The sequence below is a fragment of the Monodon monoceros genome, unplaced genomic scaffold (assembly GCF_005190385.1).
Source record: "Monodon monoceros isolate NGI ecotype Baffin Bay Population unplaced genomic scaffold, NGI_Narwhal_1 Super_Scaffold_1, whole genome shotgun sequence".
Lineage (NCBI taxonomy): Eukaryota > Metazoa > Chordata > Mammalia > Artiodactyla > Monodontidae > Monodon > Monodon monoceros.
The window spans coordinates 49755519-49776473 of NW_021703765.1; the positions used below are offsets into that span (position 1 = coordinate 49755519).

Genomic DNA, 20955 nt, shown 5'->3' on the forward strand with positions numbered 1-20955 from the left:
CAATCAAACATCAGCAATTTCATATGGTTCAACCTAAGTATACCCATCTGCCAGCTTGAGAAACAGAACATCACCCAGTTAAAATTCATGCATCCCCATCTGCTATCACACTCCCCTCCTTCTTTCCATCCCTCAGAAGTGACTGCTCTCCTGAATTTATCATTCTTACACACATCTCTAAACTTTAGCCACGTCACCATCCCTAAATACAGTTTACATCTTCCTCATTTACACAGTATTTACATAGAATAACATATGTATTCTGCTACTTAAATTATTTGCTCAATATTGTCTGACTCATCCATGTTGACACACGCAGCTCTAGTTCATTTTCAGTGATGTAGTTTACTATATACGTAAACAATTTACTCTTTTCCTGTTGGACATTTAGTTAGGATTTACTTATTTATTTTTTACTATTATAAAAATATTGCCTATAGCTGCTTTGAGCAGAGTTGAATAGTTGAGACAGAGACCATATGGCCCATAAAGCCTACAACATTTACTACCTGGTCCTCTACAGAAAAAGTTTGGTGACTCCAGGTTTATCCTTTAGGTGATTTAACCATTCCTCTAATTTTGGACATACAGGGTTGTTTTCCTTTTTAATTAAGAAATATAATGAGCATTCTGTCAATGTTTTTCCCTTGGACTCTCAAATGGAATCCTGAATCAAAGTACAGAAAAAAATTTAAGACTTCTGACATATCTTAACCTGCTTAAAGTTTTTCAATTTAGATTCCTGTTAACCTACTGCAAATGGTCTTCTACCTTCATAGCAATAAGCACTATTAAAAAATTACTTGAGGGCTTCCCTGGTGGCGCAGTGGTTGAGAGTCCGCCTGCCTATGCAGGGGACACGGGTTCGTGCCCTGGTCCGGGAAGATCCCACATGCCGCGGAGCGGCTGGGCCCGTGAGCCATGGCCACTGAGCCTGCGCATCCGGAGCCTGTGCTCCTCAACGGGAGAGGCCACAACAGTGAGAGGTCCACGTACCGCAAAAAAAAACAAAAACAAAATTACTTGATAAACCAAAAATGAAATCTGGCTGAAAACTGCATGAGTATCAAGATAATTTCCTTTGGTTTTAATATTTTACAATGTTTGGTATCTAGTAAGGTTAAGTTCTCCCACACCTTTCTAATTCCTTTCTAGAAAGATAATGAATCTCCTACAGCCTATTCCTTCTTCACAATGAACATTGGAACCAATTTACCAGTTAAAAACACAGGGTTCTTAGAGACTTGCATCTAAATTCTAGCTCTGCTGCTTACTAACTGGGACTTTAGGCAGTTATCTAACCTCTCTGGGCACAAGTTTTCTTTCTGCTACAGAGCTGTTCCGAGGGTTAAAAGAAATAACGTGTAGGGGACTTCCCTGGTGGTCCAGTGGTAAAGAATCCACCTTCCAATGCAGGGGACGTGGGTTCAATCCCTGGGTTCCCACGTACCACAGGGCAGCTAAGCCTGTGCACTGCAACTACTGAGCTCGCACAGCTTCAACTAGAGAGCTTGCATGCCGCAAACTACAGAGCCCACGTGCCCTGGAGCCTGCGCGCCACAACTAGAGAAAACCCACATGCCACAACTAGAGAGAAGTCCGCGCGCACCGCAACAAAGAGCCCACGCGCCGCAACAAAAGATCCCGCATGCCTCAATGAAAATCCCATGTACTGCAACTAAGACCCGATGCAGCCAAAAAATTAAAAAATAAATAAATTTTTTAAAAAGGTAAATTATTAAAAAAAAAGAAATAACATGTAAAGGGCTTATTAGCACAGAACCTGGCAGAGTTAGTACCCAAATATTTGTCAAATGGGAGGAACAGTTATTGTCCATTAAAAAAATCCTTTTGGCAATTTCATTAAATCTATAAATTAATCAGAAAAACTGGGCACAGAATAAGCATTAAGTACATATTAGTTGACATACTGCCAGTAAAGAAGTTACTTAAAAATTCACCAAGATAATTGCACTAAACCTATAAATTGGAGAGAATTTCTATCTTTACACTGGTCAGTCTTCCTACACTGGAATATGGTACTATTTTTTATTTTATGGCTCAGGAATTTTTAAAAAGCTAGAACTGATTTTTGCCACTGTTCCAGAAGCACTCAAAGAGGAGAAAATTACAAAGTTCTAGGAAACATGGAAAATCTTTACTCTCCTTGCAGATTCACAATGTATATTATCCTTTAAAGACAAAGTAGAGTATGGCTCTACTTGAGAGCCATATGAATCACACCATAATTTCTGTAGTTCACCAAATCTAAGACATCAATTTTTGGATGCACTTGTTATTGTATGTACTACTAACAAAGAAAAATGCTTGATGATTTAAGTTTGATACCAAATCTAAATTTATACCATTTAAGATGCATCTCAATTTCAGAGATATTATAATATATTTTAAAAATCCATCTTAGAATAGGTGAAATTGTTAGAATTCAAATAGTGGGATAAGATATCCCTCACTATAGTAACAAAATACACAAAATACTTCGGAATAATCTTACCAAAATATGTTAAGTATGGTCAATCATCATTAATCATTCTGTACTGGGGAAGTCATTTCCTTGCTAAAATTTATTTGTAACTCCAAAATCAGTACTATTGGTGCTTCCATGGTCATGCATGGACCATGCATGCTTTAGAGCAGCAAAAAAATGTTACCTGATGTGCCACCTGGTTGTTCTAGGCTGAGGCTGAATAAAGCGACAGTGCCTTTTGTTTCAGGTCTCATATGGTAGACAAACATCCTTCATGGTCAATTTAGTGCCACAGTTTTTTGGTACTTTTGTGCTTTTGGGTGGTGAGTTTGTTGTTTAAAATGGCCCCCAATCATAGTGCTATCTAGTATCCATAAAGCAAGAAGGCTGTGATGTGCCATTTGGAAAAAATACATGTCTTAGAAAGACTCTGTTCAGGCATACATCACAGTGCTGTTGATTGCGAATTCAATGTAAATGAAACAATATGTACTAAATAAGGTGTTTTTAAACAGAAAACACACATAAAACGAGGTTATGCATTGATGAGCTGATGAAAATGCCATGACCAGAGACTCATACACAGAGAATCTGTGTTCCTCCTAGGAGCAATGGTTCACTATTCACTAATTCAGGGTTCACAGCAACTTTATAGAACCTAAATATCATCAATAACAAGAATCTACTGCATTTGACATCTAGAGCTTTTACTATTATTCTTTTGTAAAATGAATCTCATATTATATACTGACCTTACTCAAAATATAGGAAATACACAGAACTGTAAAACTGGTTCCGATAAATTGAATACTACCATGTTGCTGCAGAGAAAATAGTAATACTGCAAAATTTCTCTTCCTTCTCAAAAGTATACCTCTTATTTTGTGGATTCACAAGAATTTTCACATTAAATAAAGACCAATATCAGATATATTCTTTTGTTGTTTTAATTGGAATGTCTCTAGAAATGTCTGCTGTTGGTTTAAGATAGAAAATTCTTCCTTAACATGATGAGGAAAGTCCATTTTAGGTTTTCAGGAAGGAGTGTCGTGTTATTAAGCGTTATTCTGATATCTATTATAGAAGATTGTGTGCATTTTGACTGCTGAACATAATACATTTCAAAATACTAAGCCATCCTTGCTTAACCAACCTAATTATAGTAGATTAAAACATGTTGTGAAATACAATTTCTCTATTATTTCACTTACAGTTTTCTGTTTAAACTCACAATAAATTTCTTTAAACAAATCCCCAAATTTCACAAATAAAATCTTAAGCTCTAAAAGATATCAGACTGGGAATTCCCTGGCGGCCCAGTGGTTAGGACTTCGTGCTTTCACTGCTGAGGGCCTGGGTTCGATCCCAGGGTTGGGGAACTAAGATCCCACAAGCTGAGTGGCACAGCCAGAAACAAAAACAAAAACAAAAAAACCCCAAAAAACATAAAAACAGAAGGCATTACTACTGCTTCTTATAATAACACACACCTGGTGATGCCTCCCCTGCAAAACCAGAAGAAACAAGACGATAAGGAAAGTTCTGCTGTCCAACTGGCCAGCTTCACTGCAAACCCAATTACTTCAAACAGGAAGAGACGTGGCCCTACATCTGGACAGGAAGGCGATGCCTACTTTGCTATCCAGCAAGAAGAAAACGTCTCTTTTCCCAAGGGCAGCCTAGCCAATCAGAAACTATAGTCACCCAACCAATGAGAAGCCTCTTCCTGCAAAGGACTCTGCTTATTATTGCCCCTCCCAAGGTCCCCACCCACATGCCCTATAAAAGCAAGCTCCCTTTCCTGGTTCTCTGGATTTGCCTATGGCCTGCCATAGTTTGTATATGCCAAATTGCAATTCTTCTGGCTATTCTCAAATAAATTCACTTTTGCTGATAAAATAACTGCCTATTATTAAAGCTGAGAAACTCAATCTAGTACCCACTAGGGTTTAGCCTTACATTTAAACAGTGTTACTAGACTGGTTTCACACTACAAACTTCTAGATGTTAAAATTCACAAAGTAAGACACAGTCAGGGGACTCCCCTGGCGGTCCAGTGGTTAGGACTCTGAGCCCCCACTGCAGAGGGCACAGGTTCCACCCGTTGTCTGAGAACTAAGACCCCGAGGCACGCTTAAAAATCCTTTGTTATTGGCATTCGACTTAAAATCAATATGAGCCTCCACTGCTTTTAAAACAGACAAGATAATACAAAGTATTCCTTATCAGAGTATTCACAATTTGCAATTACGTATCAATGTATATCTAACTGTTTCCCTTTTAGCCTATAAGCTCCAGGAGGGCAGGAGTCAACTTACATTTGTTTACTCATTACTTGTGCTTTTCTGTTTGTCCCCTTCAAATCTCTCCACCTTGATGCATCACTGTGTTCCCTTGCCTTCTGCTTGCATTCAATTAATAGGAGCACCAACAAAGGATGGAAAAGAATGAGATACACATATACACATACCACACACAAATGCTCTTGCCATCTCAATTACATTAACTTCCCTACAAGGCCTAAACTTCCTTTTTTGAAAACAGTCTTTACAGAACATTCCCTTCTCATTAAACAAACCAACCCCCATACATGATTAAATGAAAACACAGATCTAGTTCAATCCTCAGTTAGGTTAGCTTCCTTAGTATATAAACAGGAGTAAGCTTTGTAAGAAACTATATACTGAGAAGTATTGTTCTCTAAATCTAACCAATTAAAACAATTTTTTAAAAATCCTTATTAATGATCAGAAAGAATCCAGTTTTTGGCAAAGAAGTAGGTCTTCTTCCATTTGTTCTTAAAGGACTACTTGTAAAAAGTATTTGGTTAAGAATCCGCCTGCCAATGCAGGTGGCACAGGTTTGAGCCCTGGTCCAGGAAGATCACACATACTGCGGAGCAACTAAGCCCCTGCGCCACAACTACTGAGCCTGCGCTCTGGAGCCCGCGAGCCACAACTACTGAAGCCCACACACCCTAGAGCCCGTACTCTGCAACAAGAGGAGCCACTGCAACGATAAGTCCATGCACCACAATGAAGAGTAGCCCCCACTCGCCACAACTAGAGAAAGCCTGCATGCAGCAACGAAGACCCAACGCAGCCAAAAACAAAATTAACCCCCCCCCAAAAAACTATATTCTATTAAGAACCTATTAAAAAAGTAAAACAGGGACTTCCCTGATGGTCCAGTGGTTAAGATGCCTCAATTCAAATGCAGGGGGCATGGGTTTAATCCCTAGTCAGGGAACTAGGATCCCACCTGCCCTGCAGTGTGGCCCAAAAAAAGTAAAATAAAACCAAAAAACCATTAACAATGACAACAAAAGCAATGACTCCTTAATTTAGAAGATGATCATCACCTTTTACTAAGAACCTAAGTCTCCACGGAATAAAACTCAGGAAAGGAGAATCAATTTTACACCTAATTCCATAGGACTTCAGTTTCTGAGGTACCAAAAAGAACTTATTTCACTTGTAGGAAGGTTCCACAGAATGGAGTTAAGGTAAAACAATAAAACGCATAGTCAGGGTGGGAGGGAGGGACACGCAAGAGGGAAGAGAGATCGGAACGTATGTATATGTATAACTGATACACTTTGTTATAAAGCAGAAACTAACACACCATTGTAAAGCAATTATATTCCAATAAAGATGTTAAAAAAAACAAAACGCATAGTCAGTGCATGTGAAATAAAAAGGTGTATATTCTACAAATATTCATAAAAGAAATATTTTAGTTCAAAAAATTAAAAGCCTGATCTAAGATTGGAATTATTCTGAGACTGCCTAGTAGTAACGCTTAGCTCTTATTGTGTTTGTATCATGAATATATATATGAACTATTAAAACTTAATATGATATAGTCAATAGACAACTCTGTCCTACATTTATGTTTATTAAAAACTGCCACAAACAAAGCCTGTACAAAAAAGCACCCGGGGCATCGATCACTTTAAAATCATAATCTTGAGAGACACGATTTGCTTAGGCACCATCTTCTAACTTAGCCACGTAGTCTTCCTCTGCCACGTCTTCTTCTTCGTCTGTTATAAACAAACAAAACCTGTACAAAAAATATCCCATAGTACCTATCACTTTGAAACAGTAATCTTGAGAAACAATATCGCTTAGGACCCCCTCTTCCTCTGCCCTGGCCATGTCCTCTTCCTCTTACTCGCCTGCCATAAACAACAAAACCTGTACAGAAAATATCCCATAATACCTACTACTTTGAAATAGTAGTCTTGAGAGATATTATCGCCTAGGACCCCCTCTTCCTCTTCCTCGGCCACGTCCTCTTCCTCTTCCTCGGCCTCGGCCTCTTCCTGCAACTGAGGGAAGAGAAAAACAAAGTAAAGGAAATTCTCTTCTGTGCTGATGTTACCTGGCCACCACAAACAGCACCTACAGTAAAGAAAAGTTTAATTCAGCTTCTCTCAAATGTAACCTCAGTCACCCTTTCCCAACAGTTTACCATACAGAACCAAGAATTGATGGCCTACTAATACCTTAATATTTGTTTCATTTGACTTTATTTACTGAGAAATTCATCAAGTTTTAAAATATTTTTTCTTTGTATCGTGCCTCAAATTCACCACAAAATAAAATACAAATGATTTGAACCTCACACAAGATGAAAAAGATATAATACTAACGGAACAGAACACAAACACTATGCACCAGATGTTTCTGTTACTGTATAGAATCCAAGTTAGTTAATTCATGCCAAGAAAACTTAAAATATATTACATCAAGTAATAACTTCATGACTTTTCAGAATCTTAAGTCATCTGATCCAATCATAACCTAGTACTTTAATCCAGTAGCAATATCCTTGTTACCTGGTCATCCTAGCTGTGAACTTTTCATTTTCAGACATCTATGAATATTTTTAAAATCTTGACATTTCTACCAATTGTTCCTAGTCTTACCATTCAAAGCAACAGAGTAAGTCTAGCACTTCTCTTAAAACAAGGCAGATTAACCACACTTATCTCCAATTCCCTCTGAAGTACTATTCATGATAGAAAAGGAATAAAAATGGCAAATATCCATAAGGGGGAAAAAACAAATGCTGAAAAAACACAGTGGTTGAAAGATTTCAACAATTTTTTAAGTCAGAAAATAGACTGAAAACTACAAATGTTTAGTAAAGGAAGAATAACTTCTAAAAGACCTAGGACCTTGGAAGCCAGGGGTAGATGATGAGGCAGGGGGCTGAAAACGGGGGGGGGGGAAGTTGACAACCCTTATGCAGAGCAGTAGATTGCCTAGTCCTCTTCCCCACCTTGCAAAGCTAATGATTATTTCCCTGACAGGTAGGTAGGAGAGAAAAGATAAAATTAACCCAAAGACCTTGAGGCAGAAAGGCTTCGGATTTGAAAACACCTGCAAAGTGGATGGCAGCAAAAGTCACAGAGCTGGAGGGAAGGAACAGGGGGATCAAGTCAGTGTTTTTCAAGCTGTGTTACAACCTGAATTTTTTTTTTTTTTAACTGAAAGAGAATAGGATAGGAAGCTTAAGGGCATCTGCATGTATTAAGACTAAATTCTTCCTGAAGCTTTTGTTTCATTTATATGTATGAATAGGTCATGATGCAAAGTACAATATATTTCTTAGTGTGAGTGGAAGGAAAAGCCTCAAAATCATTGTTTAATATCAGCCCCTTTCTCCTGCCCTTCTCCTATAATGCTGGCTGCCAGACATATATCTCCCACAGTAGGTGACTAGAATCTTTTTCTGAGAAAACCAGCTCCAGAAAAGACTTCCAGATCCTGAAATTTTAGGTCTCCTCAGTGGGGAACCCAACTTACTTTGAACCCACCCTCTCAGGAGTCCGGCCTCCATTCCCAGAAGTTCTCTTTTCAGAGTCCTTCTTAAACAGATGGCCAAAATGCAAGATACTATAGTAAAACCTTCAACATAAAGACCAAACTAAGAGATCAAATAAAAAGAAAAACCAGAGAAAACAACACCAAGTACAGAATAAAAGACAAAGAGAGAGGAAAAATAAAAGACTCAGAAGGAATCAGTCAGAAGATCCAATTATTAAGAATTCCTGGAAGAAAGAACAAAACAAGCAAAACAGAAGAAATTTATCATTACACAAGTAAATTTCTTAGCTCTAAATGGCAAGAATATCCATACTGAAAGGGTCCACCAAGTACCCAGAACAACAGTGGACAAAATGCTAAGTCATGAAAAAATTTCAGAATATCAGGTATAATGAGTCAATCTCTGGGCTTCGCTAGTGGCGCAGTGGTTAAGAACCCACCTGCCAATGCAGGAAACACGGGTTCGATCCCTGGTCCAGGAAGATCCCACAGCCCTCGGAGCAACTGAGCCTGTGCGCCACAACTACTGAGCCTGTGCTCTAGGAGCCCGTGAGCCACAACTACTGAGCCCGCATGCTACAACTACTGAAGCCTGCACGCCTAGAGGCCGTGCTCCACAACAAGAGAAAACACTGCAATGAGAAGCCCGCACACCACAATGAAGAGTAGCTCCCGCTCACAGCAACTAGAGAAAGCCCGCACGCAGCAACAAAGACCCAGTGCAGCCAAAAATAAATAAATATAAATAAATAAATTTATTTAAAAAAATAAGACTCAATCTCCAAATTTTCCAAAGTGTGCAGGGATTAGGGGACCAGGCCATGCACAAAGGGATAGGAAGTAAGAACAACATCAGTCTTTTGAATAGCAATACCAGGAACTGTAAGAAACACTATATGTACTCATGGCAAGTAGAGGCAATTAAAACAAACCAACCAACCCATGTTGTTTGCAAATATAAACATATTTTGAATAGCGGATTAGGGCATAAATACGCCAGACACAAAAATGTTTATAATCCTTCAAACTTACCAGCTTCCCTTTTCTTAGACTTCACCTTTGGTTCAACATCCACAAGAAGTGTATCCAGAGGTAAGCTGTCTGGCAGAATAAAATATCGAATATTATTTCCTCGAATACTCAGTGTTTCCAGCTGTACAGGTTCTCTGTTCTTCAGGGTCATTTTCACAGCTTTAAGATGTGTATTCATGCTGACATCTACACCTGGAGGGAAAAAAGAGGGCAGTTATTAGCATAATAAGGAAGGCAACCAATTAATCTATCAAGCCACTGTTAGTACCATGTTATAGAAGAGTATTATCTGTTCTACAACTGGTAATGATGTCTGTATAAATCAGAAATCTTTCCTTCACTAGATTTTTCCTTAGCTTGTTGTTTACTAATCTTCTGTACTCTTCTTTCCCAAAATTAATAGACTTTTGATACATTCCATCTTGTTGGGGAACTTGATACAACGAGGAAGAGGGGAAAAAAAACCAAAAGATTTATGATCTCTTTCTATGTTCCAGGAACTGCATGCTAAGGCATTTCAGTTTAATCCTCAATGTCCTTATGGTAGATAGTATGATTATCCCTATTGTGAGGACTAAAATATATATTCAGGATATAAGGAACTTGAAACAGTGGTTGTCACTGGGGGAGGGAATTGGATTTTTACTAGATTTTGCTCCCCCAATTTACTAAATTTTCCTCCTGGGACATCATTTATTAAGTGCCTACTGTATGTGAGGCAAACCTTACATTATATTACTTTTGTGAGTGTCTTCCATCACTAGATTTTGAATTCCTAAAAAGCAGGAAGAGGGCTTCCCTGGTGGCGCAGCGGTTGAGTCTGCCTGCCAATGCAGGGGACACAGGTTCGTGCCCCGGTCCAGGAAGATCCCACATGCCGCGGAGCAGCTAGGCCCGTGAGCCATGGCCGCTGAGCCTGCGCATCCGGAGCCCGTGCTTCGCAACGGGAGAGGCCACAACAGTGAGAGGCCCGTGTACGGCAAAAAAACAAAACAAAACAAAACAAAAACACTCTGCTTCCTCTACAACATGCAACACAGAGCTCAGAAAAGAGCAGACTAAATCACTGTTTAAAATCACGGAATTTTAACAGGACAGAAATTACATTTCCTCAGATACGATCAGACTGTATCAAAGCCTTAAACTATACAGATTTCCTTTCATAGCAATTGGTGTTGCAAAGTTTTGGTGGACTCACAAATATTATCAGTTTAATACTATATATTTCTCTTGTTTACTCAGATGCTGGATCTACATGTTAAAAAATTATTTATAAATTTACAATTTAAATATTTCAGAGAGTAGAATGGTACCATATGCTAAGACAGCATTTTCTTTCATCAATTCTTTTAAAAATTTGCCCTTTTTTGGGGCAGCAGCTACTATTAGTGAAGAATCACAGTGGCTTTAAATATAAAACTACATATCATACATACAATATCATCAAAGAGTTAGACACCTAAGAAAAAAGACAAATATAATACACTAATATGTTATGCTTAGATAAAATTATGGTTCCTCATCACCCCCTTCCCATTTCCCACATATTTTTTACCCAGGATAATCAGACATGGAAACTCCATCCTCTATCTTCAAGGACTTTACAGTCTAACAGGGGACACAAAATTCTGATACAAGTAATATGTGTTTTGTAAGATGCAACATTCCAGGGGACACGTACAGGCAAAAGTAGAAAAGGCATAAAGCAGGAAAACAGTGGTCACACATAGGATAACCTGGGGAATCCAGTCTGGTCTTAGCATAAGAACTTAAGGTGAGGCTTAAATAAGAAGGTCAGTGAAATAATCCAGACAAAAGGAATGAGATTTGCACTATATAAAACATTCATTAACCAAAGAATTCTGGCCTGTAGGTGAAAGAGATAGGAAATAAAAAGTGTTATAAACACAGTCCAACCTCCATACCTGTGATTGTTCCATGGACCTGTGTTCCATTCTTTAATTCAATGGTTACAGTTTCGTGACTCAATTTCATCAAAAATCTATAAAGACAATAGGAATAAAATGATAAATTTTCACTTTTAACACTTCAAAAACATGTTTATTATTATTATTAAGCCAAAGGGTGAAATTTCTAGATGCTGAAAACCTACTATGGATGCTATCTGCACCAATTCCTGTTAATAGCTTGCATAACAATTTCAGCTTTCCCTGAATGATACCCTTAACATTTATAAAAGAGCACGGTAACAGAAATTGTCACTTGGACATTTCTGATTCTCTAAGCCATTATACAGCTTAACCTCTGATCCATGCATATAGATCCTGAAGTCACTATAAGCCACAAAACTGAAATCAAGAAATTACATGGATAAAAGTGCTCAAAAAACACAAGCTTCCAATTATAAGATAGTAAGTATTGGAGATGTAATGTACAACATGATGGCTATAGTTAATACTGCTGTATGCTATATTTGAGAACTGCTAAGGGACTAGATCCTTAAAGTTCTCATGAGAAAAAAGCCATTTTTTTCTTTTCTTTTGTATACATATGAGATGATTGATGTTAACAAACTTACTGTGGTAATCATTTCACAGCTTATGTAAGTCATTATCCTGTACACCTTAAACTTACAGTGTTGTATGTCAATTATATCTCAATGAAACTGAAAAAAATGATACATTATAATTGGTATTAAAAGATTATACTCTTATTGTATGTGTATAAATAAGGTAAAAGTCCCCTTTTCTAACCCTCCTCCAGGCATGTGGGGATATTCTAGACCATTTTATATGCAAACGTAAGCATTTACATAAAATTTACTTTTACAGAAACTGGGCCATACTATAATGGCTTCTGTAACTTTTAGTTCTCATTTAGCATTTAGAGACATTTATGCAAACCCCCACCAAATTCATTTATGCAAATCCTCACCAACACTAACTGTCACCAATCTTTTTTCGGTCAATTTGATAGGGGAAAAAGGCAATTTGCTTTTCCCTATCACTTGTTGAATAATTCTTCGTGAACACAGGAAATCTCTATTTCTTCTGTTATTTTCCTATTCACATTATTCACAACTCCAATTAGGTCGAATTCTTCTTTTATTTTCTATCAGTTTGCCACAGCAATTCAAGTTCATGGTTTTCTTTAGCCATACAATTTTTTTTCATTTTTATGTTGTTAAATTTATGAATCCTTCTTGGGTATGTAATTTGTTTAGAAAGATGATTCCCATCCCAAGATTATAAAAAGTCTCTTATTTTCTTCTACTGTTATATTTAGAGTTTTAATCCACCTAGAATTCATCTCTTTTCTGTGCAATGTGAGGTAGGAAGCTGCCTTTATGATTTTCCCAAGTTGGATAGCCAGGTGTCTCAATAACGTTTACTGAATAGTCATCCATTCCCCACTTCGTCTATTCTTCTGTTCTCCAACTTTTTATTATGAAATATTGCAGAGGAAGCTGAAGGGTTCACACACTATGAAAATGTTACCATTTGTGTGTGCCCCCCCCCCACTTACACTGTCACCATATTATCTGAAAGTAAACTGCAGTCACTTCAGCATGCCATTTTCTCATGAGGACATTCTACCACATAACCATAACATCACAATCACATCTAGAAAAATGAACAATAATCCTACAGTATGATCTAATATACAACTCATATTCAAAATTTCTGGTCTATAGTATGTACTTTGTATACCCGATCACACTAAATGTAAGATTACCTACTTTCTCCCCAACTAGTCTATCCTTGAGGTTAAGAATCATGAACTTCATATCTAATCCTGGATTGTAACAGGCACTGAATAAGTTGGCTAAAATGTTTCAATGATTAAAGGGAAATTAGGCTTAAAATACAACTTTTTAAGTGGTAAAGACAGCCATCAAAAAAGGGGAAATTACTTGGTCTTGCATAAGGCAAGTCCCAAACTTGTTCTCATACAAAGAAAAAACTGTGTGTTGAATCCCTTCCCTTTCCATATTTGCTGTCAAGAAAAAAAGTCTCTCTTAATGAATTGGTAATGCTTTATTTCACCAGATAAGAATTCTTTAACTGAGCTCAAATTTAATATAACTATATTAGCCTAGAATTTTCACCTAATGGTTTCTTCCCATTATCAATTTAAAATTTGTTTTTACTTTAATTGTCCCATCCAGTAATAACTTCTACTTTGATAAAACTTCTTTCAAATCATTTTTAGAAACAGGCAGGATTGAAGTAAAAATAAAATATTTTATTAATCAAGCAGTCTACCATATGGAAATAAAAGGAAAACCAGAAAGTAAGAAAACCTCTGAAACAATCAAAATACATTTTATAAAGTCCAAGGATATTTCTTTGATAAATAGTATTTATCATTATATATTATATGGTAGTCCCTGTGCTTGGTAATGAGGATTAAAAATGAGTAAGACTAGGCCCCCAAGGAGCGCAAACTCTGTAAGGAAGAACAGACACATGAAAGATTTTTTTTTAAAGTAATTATGTAAATTTAAATCACAATGGAGATATGCACAGGTTCTTACCATGAATATAATAGCATGGGTAGGAAGGAGTCAGATCTTAGTGGACTTCTAGTAAGTCTGAAAAGTTGGAAATATGCAGCAAAGAGAGACTAGAGCAAAGATATAATAAGAAACAGCACAAGGTACACAGAAATTATAGGTATTACTGATAGAATACTAAGTCCAAGAAAATGAGTAGGGAAGAGGTTCCTTTCATGGAATGCCCAAGCTCTGTTAAAGAATTCCCCTAGGAGAACTACTGAAGGCTTTTCATCAATGGAGTGGAGTGCCACATCGGAAGACAAATTAGGTGGCTAGAGCAATAGATAGATTAAAGTAATCAAGACACAGGAACTACAAATAGGTCAATGAAACAGAACAGAGTCCAGAAGTTCACTATCCAGGCAGCAGTTTGGGTTTCACAGGTGTATACATTTTTCAAAATTGGGAAATGCACACTGAATTTCACTGTATGAGATATTTACTTTAAGAAGTGAGATTAAAGAACACGGGTGGGAAGAAAAGGGAGCCTGAACAGCTTAGTGGTGTCGACTGGAGTGGCAAGGAAGGTGTACTGAGGGTAGGAGAAATAAACAGTTATCCGAGCCAAGGAACCAAGCAAATTCAAATTATTTTCTGATGAATCCTTCACTACCTGAATTCTTTCTGCTTACTGTAACTTAAGATATTCAGATAATACTCAAATATTCAGATAAAATGGTATCCTTCAGTATAGCACTGAAATGGTATCCGAACTCACACTATTAACTTCAAAAATCAAACTCACACTATTAACTTCAAAAATCAAAGAGAACGGGATAGTGAAAGATACTTAGAGATATTCAGATAAGCACACATATGTCCATTACAGTAACTTAACTTAAGATATTCAGATAATACTGTAACTTAAGATATTATAACTTAAGATATTCAGATAATACTCAAATATTCAGATAAAATGGTATCCTTCAGTATAGCACTGAAATGGTATCCAAACTCACACTATTAAATTCAAAAATCAAAGAGAATGGGATAGTGAAAGATACTTATATTAGGTAGGTAAATTTGCCAAAACCTGGCAACTTATCAGATTATCATGATTATCAAGAGGAAGAAGTCAAAGACGACTCCCAGGTTTTTGGTTAGGGAGACAGTATAACAGTGTCACCAACTGAGATAAAGAAATAATAAAGTCAACCAAATCTGCAACCAGTTAGACAAACACCCATTTTTCCTGGCGTAAAATACATTCTCCAGTTATTAGAAACTTTATTTCTATAGTGTAAGACACAGAATAGGATTCAGTACAGCTATTAAAATTTATAGGAAAATTCCGTCACAACACAGACTACCTTTAAATGAGACAAACTGATTCCAAAGAGAATGACATAAAACTTAACTACAGATTCAGACTGGCAGGTATTGAGAAATTGAAAAAATAAACTTTAAATTCTGAGGTGTTTCCCCCCAAAGTTATACTTCAAATAAAAATGGACGAAGTCTTCCAGTTATAAGATAAATAAGTATTAGGGATGTAATGTACAACATGATAAATATAATTAACACTGCTGTATGTTATATGTGAAAGTTAAAAGAGTAAATCTTGAGTCCGCATCACAAGAAAAAATTTTTTGTCTATTTCTTTAATTTTGTACCTATATGAGACGATGGATGCTCACTAAACTTATTGTGTTAATCACTTCGTGATGGATGTAAATCAAATAATTATGCTGTATACCTTAAAGTTATACAGTGTCGTATGCCAATTACATCTCAATAAAACTGTAAGAAAAAAATGGACAAAAAGTTAACCTGAAATGCCCTCTCTACAAACTCCACCCTGAATATAACAATAAGGATTTTATATGATATTTCAAACATACTAGAAACTATCTACTTGTCTACCTTCACCACAAAACATAAAGCTCCAACAAGGCAGGGACTCTGTCTCGAAAAAAAAAGAATACATTATGAGAGCACAGGGTAACAGGTGCCCAATAACACTGACAATCCTAGTTTGTGACTGCCGGCTGGGTTATTAGAAACCTCTGCTTCTATGCTGCAAGCTCTCAGCCTCAAGGAAAAACACTAAAACCCAATCTATTTGCAAGTAGTTTAGAATGAATTACTCCAATCAGTAAACAAGTTGTCAGTAGGCTCAGCTAACCGGCCAAATTTAAACACAGAAATGAACCAGAAGAAATCTCGATTATCTGTGTAATCAGTCAAAAAATACAGAAAAGAGATTCTGTCCCACGTTGGGAGACTTTTTTTCCTACAGCAAAGTCCTATTTTAAGGGGAAATGTCGGTTGAATAACGTTAAGTCTAGTAAGTAACAACAAGGGGGGAAAAAGAAGTGATAGGATAAACTTACGGAGTCAAAACTCCATCCCTGATTTGAAACATTTCGGAATTAGGTTTCATTATTTCCAGATAAACTCCTGCAGCTTCTAAGTACTCTTTTAAGTGCGATGGTAGTTTCATCGCGAAAAAGGCATTTAACTTAAACTACTTACGCAGTAGTATTTTTATGTCTCCCACATTCTCAGCGAGCGTGGACCTAGTTATATTTGCCGGCTCCTGAGGCTGAGACGAGCCAGAAACGCAACCTAGACTAGAGCACAAGTTCTACTTAAAATGAAAGTCGGTAAGTCACCGGGAGTAAGAGCTTGTAAGCCTGGCGCTGCACCTCTACGGCCTCGAAGACTCTGGGTGGGAAAACATGGCCCGGCCTTTACCTCCACTTCTTGGAAAATACGGGGGATCCCCGCGCGACCCAGTCTGAAGCCCGGGTCCGAGTGGCCGCGGCGGCGCGGCCAAAATGGGACGGGAGCGGCGGGCGCCGGAGGCCGTTAGCAGGCCGCGCGCACACGCGGCTTTCGCGCCTCCAGCCTCTGGGGCAGCCCAGCCTCCCGCTCCCGGCCCACACCGTTCAGACTGTCCCCTCACAGTCCTCACCCCGCCTGGTCACCTCCTCACCTCACGAGTTTCATCTTAGCGGCGCCGTCACCCTTTCGGTCGGATAGCGAACAAAACCCAGCAACTGAGCGCCGACCGGCTACGAATATGAATGGCCGGAAACACTTACTCCTAGGGTTCCGACGTAAAGAGCGCGCGTACCGGTGCGGACGCACAGCGGAAATGCCGAGACCACCCTTGAGCTCTCCCTTCCGGCCGTGAGAAGCGCCACTGCGGCCCCGGGCGGCTGGAGGTGTGCCTTGCAACTGCTGAGGGGGTTTAGGGCAGCTTTAGGAGGAAACTTCCGGTAAGAGGGAAATTTGAGGAGATTAAATCCCATTAGCGGGCATGGCAGGGCTCCGTGTATTCAGCAGCACGAAATTTACTCAATGAAAGGAAGTTCTGGGAGAAGTCCAGAGGATTATGCTAACTCTGCTCCAACACCAGGAACCTCAACATTACTTAACGTGCCTGAAAAAAAACCACACAATTTTTTTTTAATGACAACTTTTTAAAAATTTTATTTTATTTATTTTTGGCTGCGTTGGGTCTCTGCTGCTGCGCGCGGGCTTTCTCTAGTTGTGGCGAGCGGGGGCTACTCTTCGTTGTGGTGCGCGGGCTTCTCATTGCGGTGGCTTCTCTTGTGGAGCACGGGCTCTAGGCGCGCAGCTCAGTAGTTGTGGCACACAGGCTTAGTTGCTCCGCAGCATGTGGGACCTTCCCAGACCAGGGCTCGAACCCGTGTCCCCTGCATTAGCAGGCGGATTCTTAACCACTGCGCCTCCAGGGAAGTCCAGAAAAATCACACAATTTAACTGATTATTTTCACTTTAAATTCTGGTCACAAACCTCAGAAGGGTTCCCCACAGTGCCCAGAGATCCAGAGATCATGTTATGCTTCTCTAATGGATACTTTCTCCTTTAGCCTAGGTGATCTCCAAAACTACGGCTTTAATTTGTATCTCCAGCTTGGACTTCATCCCTGGTCATCAGAATTCTTGAATGTTGTGAGGCAATTCTCATCAAACATTAATGTGCATAGGACTCAACTGGAGGAAATATTAGAATGAAAATTCTGATTCCGTTGGTATGGGGTCTGAAATTCTGCACTTCTAACAAGCTTTCAGTTGATGAAGATGCTCCTATTCCATGGATCTCAATTTGAGTAGCAAGACTGTAATGGACATATGTGTGCTGCCTTCTCAACATCTATCTCCCTGTCTTCCGAACAGTTTCTAATAATCTCCTGGTGATCCAATGTGGACCAAATTGCTATAATTTTTCTTTGTTTTTATTTTCTAGCTTGAAAATTTTTTAGGATTTTTACTCTCTCATAGTATAAAACTGTCAAGAGTCCTGAAATAAAGTCATCAAGAATGGAGCAACAAAGGAAAAGCCTTTATTTGCTGCTAGCAGGAGGGTCAGTCTGAAAGTGAGACTACTCTGTCTTCTTGGAGTTAGCTGAGGTTTTATATATTACAGGCATTTAGATTGGTCATAAGAAAGAAAAGGAACAAGGAAATAAGAATGCAACATGTGGGGCAATACAACCATTCCATCATTAGTTTTTAGAAGTAGATGTGTCAATGATAAGCATGCGCAAAAAAGTACGTTCTGCAATTTGGAGTGAGCAAGGAAAGCAAACAATTTAAACAAATCCAGATTACATTCACAATTTTAAGTTTGGCAAAAGAATTTACAAGTAGGGGCTTATGTTTCTTGTGTAGGGTTCTGAAAAAGAACTTCACAAATTTACAGAACCATAATGTTCAGCACCAAGATGCATCATTTAGGCCACAGCATTTGTTTTTAGCATGTGCACATGGCAAAAGATTAACCAATCACAGCTCTCCCCCCCGGGGACTTTCTCAAGAGCTCTCTGGAATGGAAGCCTCTATTTTTACTAGGATAAATTCGCTGTGAGCTTATATGATCCTTGAAAGCTCAGTCAAGCAAGATAATTTACTCACTGGATCATGATTATTTTTTAGTAGACAACAAATCAAACGACCCAACTCTGAAGTGTATAATACAGTATTGTAAAAGCAAACTATTTTATATTTTCACAGCATGCTTAAACACCTGATTGTATTTAGTTTTAGAAAAGAAAACCTAGAACAAATTGCAGACAGGAATTATACATCAAATATGAATTCCTTATGTATCAAAAATAAATACATAAGATTTCATATGGTGTGACATTTGTAAGGATTCCAACGCTCCTGATTGTGGCCAATACAAGTAGAGTGGAATAGACTGCTCAGGAGCAGAGGCCCTGGGACTTCCCTGGTGGTCCAGTGGTTAAGACTCCATGCTCCCAATGCAGGGGGCCCAGATACCATCCCTGGTCAGGGAACTAGATCTCGCATGCAGCAGCTAAAAGATCCCGCATGCTGCAACTAAGACCAGACGCAGCCAAATAAATAAATATTAAAAAAAAAAAAAGGGCTTCCCTGGTGGCGCAGTGGTTGAGAATCTGCCTGCTAATGCAGGAGACACGGGTTCGAGCCCTGGTCTGGGAGGATCCCACATGCCGCGGAGCAACTGGGCCCGTGAGCTACAGCTACTGAGCCTGTGCGTCTGGGGTCTGTGCTCCGCAAAAAGAGAGGCCGTGGTAGTGAGAGGCCTGCGTGCCGCGATGAAGAGTGGCCCCCACTTGCCACAACTAGAGAAAGCCCTTGCACAGAAACGAAGACACAACACAGCAAAAATTAATTAATTAACTCCTACCCCAACATCTTTAAAAGAAAAAAAAAAAGCAGAGGCCCATTTTTTGGAAATGGAAACTTGTAAATATGGTTTGTGTATGTGTGTATGCCACAATTTGAGTTACTACAGATAAAGTGGTTTACACACAAAGAGAAATCCCACCAATTGTCTGACAATCTGAAGGTGAAGGCAAATATAGGTCAGATATTCTATCAACAGTAGATAACCAGCTTTAATCAGGTTGGCAGTCTACTCCTGAGTTTTTCCCCAATTTAAGCCGTTTGGTATATGCCATTAAAGCATATTGTTGACCCCTGAACAACTCTGGCGTTAGGGGCACAGAGCCTCTGCTCAGTAGAAAATCCATGCATAACTTACAGTCGCCCCTCCGTATCCCCAGTTCCACATCCTCCGACTCAACCAACCAGTTGATGATGATTGTTTAGTACTCCAGTACTTACTACAGGGAAAAAAAAAAATCCCCGTATAACTGGACTTGTTTAAACTTGTGTTGAACAAGGGACAAATGAAAGTATCAGGCACTGGGGATGGGCGGGGGGGAAGACAGGTTTTTGCCATAACACAAGGTATGGTGATGTGACCAATGGCTTCACCCACCAATACTTCTCATTTTGGTTTTTAAACCACAGAACCTCCCCAAACTAAACTGACAGGCAGCTCAATAAAGTTTTGTGGAAGATGTATTCTCATAAAAACATCAGGCTTCGCAAACTTAGAGCACATTTTGGCTGGACTTGGCTTCAAAAAAGGAGGGCCGGAAGTGGAGAACCTCTCTTCAGATTCTCAAGGGCAAGAGCACCCATTTGCCCATCCTCACAGTTCTGCAAATAAGGAAAGAGTAGCACAGAGGGCGTGTTCAAAAGCAGGGTAGAACCAAGAATCCTAGTGCGAGAACCCTGGATTCTATCTTTAGAGGTCTCTAAGAGTCAAAGCTTTGAACACCCGCCATGACTAAACGTGGTGGAATTTTCTACAATTTCTTGTCGACTCTCGTGCTCTGATGCCCAGGGAGGAAAGTGTGCAAGGAGACGCTGAAGCCCTGCATTTTGGGGAGGCGCTGGAGTGCAGTGCCGGGAAGGAGAGAGAAGGGTCAATCGTCCACCCTTTTCTTTACATTGACCCCTGTCGAGGATTAGAGGTATCTGAACTGAAAGTCGCAGAGAGCAGTACCTGCAACCAACAGAAGAACCAGTGGCGACGGATTTTCAAGACAAACCACCACCGCTGGGGGCGTAGGTGGCTTTACTCCAAGAGACGAGCGGGTAAAGGAAAGAGTCTGCCGCTATCCGGAGAGGCGCCCACCCGCGGTGCGCGCACGCGAGGCCTCCCACCGCGCCTGCGCTGCGGTCAGACGCTGGCTCGTCTTTCCCCGACGCCCAGCAGTCCGGGCCGGGGTGAAAAACTGCGTGACACGCAACGAGCGTGGCGGCCA

The 20955-nt window shown here is 39.3% G+C and overlaps 1 protein-coding gene across 5 annotated transcripts; it reads right to left on the reverse strand.

Annotated features, from left to right (window-relative positions):
* Positions 1-6167: 6167 nt before the first annotated feature.
* SNRPD1 (small nuclear ribonucleoprotein D1 polypeptide) lies at positions 6168-20850 on the reverse strand. 5 transcript variants are annotated; one of them, XM_029233363.1, is made up of 5 exons: positions 20694-20850; positions 11283-11359; positions 9358-9549; positions 6717-6821; positions 6168-6553 (listed from the first exon to the last, which is right to left on the reverse strand). In XM_029233363.1, exons 2-4 carry the CDS (start codon positions 11350-11352, stop codon positions 6745-6747), a joined length of 339 nt encoding a protein of 112 aa, XP_029089196.1. In that variant the 5' UTR covers positions 11353-11359; positions 20694-20850; the 3' UTR covers positions 6168-6553; positions 6717-6744. The 5 variants fall into 5 exon arrangements, with proteins under 5 accessions (XP_029089196.1, XP_029089187.1, XP_029089177.1 ...); XM_029233354.1 differs by lacking the exon at positions 20694-20850 and adding an exon at positions 16815-17184 and having other exon boundaries at positions 6168-6533; positions 6713-6821; XM_029233344.1 differs by lacking the exon at positions 20694-20850 and adding an exon at positions 16815-17184 and having other exon boundaries at positions 6713-6821.
* Between the last annotated feature and the right edge of the window lie 105 nt (positions 20851-20955).

Excerpts from the sequence above, each read along its gene's own strand:
- SNRPD1 (XM_029233354.1), bottom strand. Across the intron at positions 9,550-11,282 it reads GGTCCATGGAACAATCACAG|GTGTAGATGTCAGCATGAAT; the intron begins GTATGGAGGTTG and ends TTTTCCCTCCAG. Across the intron at positions 6,822-9,357 it reads GTCTAAGAAAAGGGAAGCTG|TTGCAGGAAGAGGCCGAGGC; the intron begins GTAAGTTTGAAG and ends CTCTTCCCTCAG.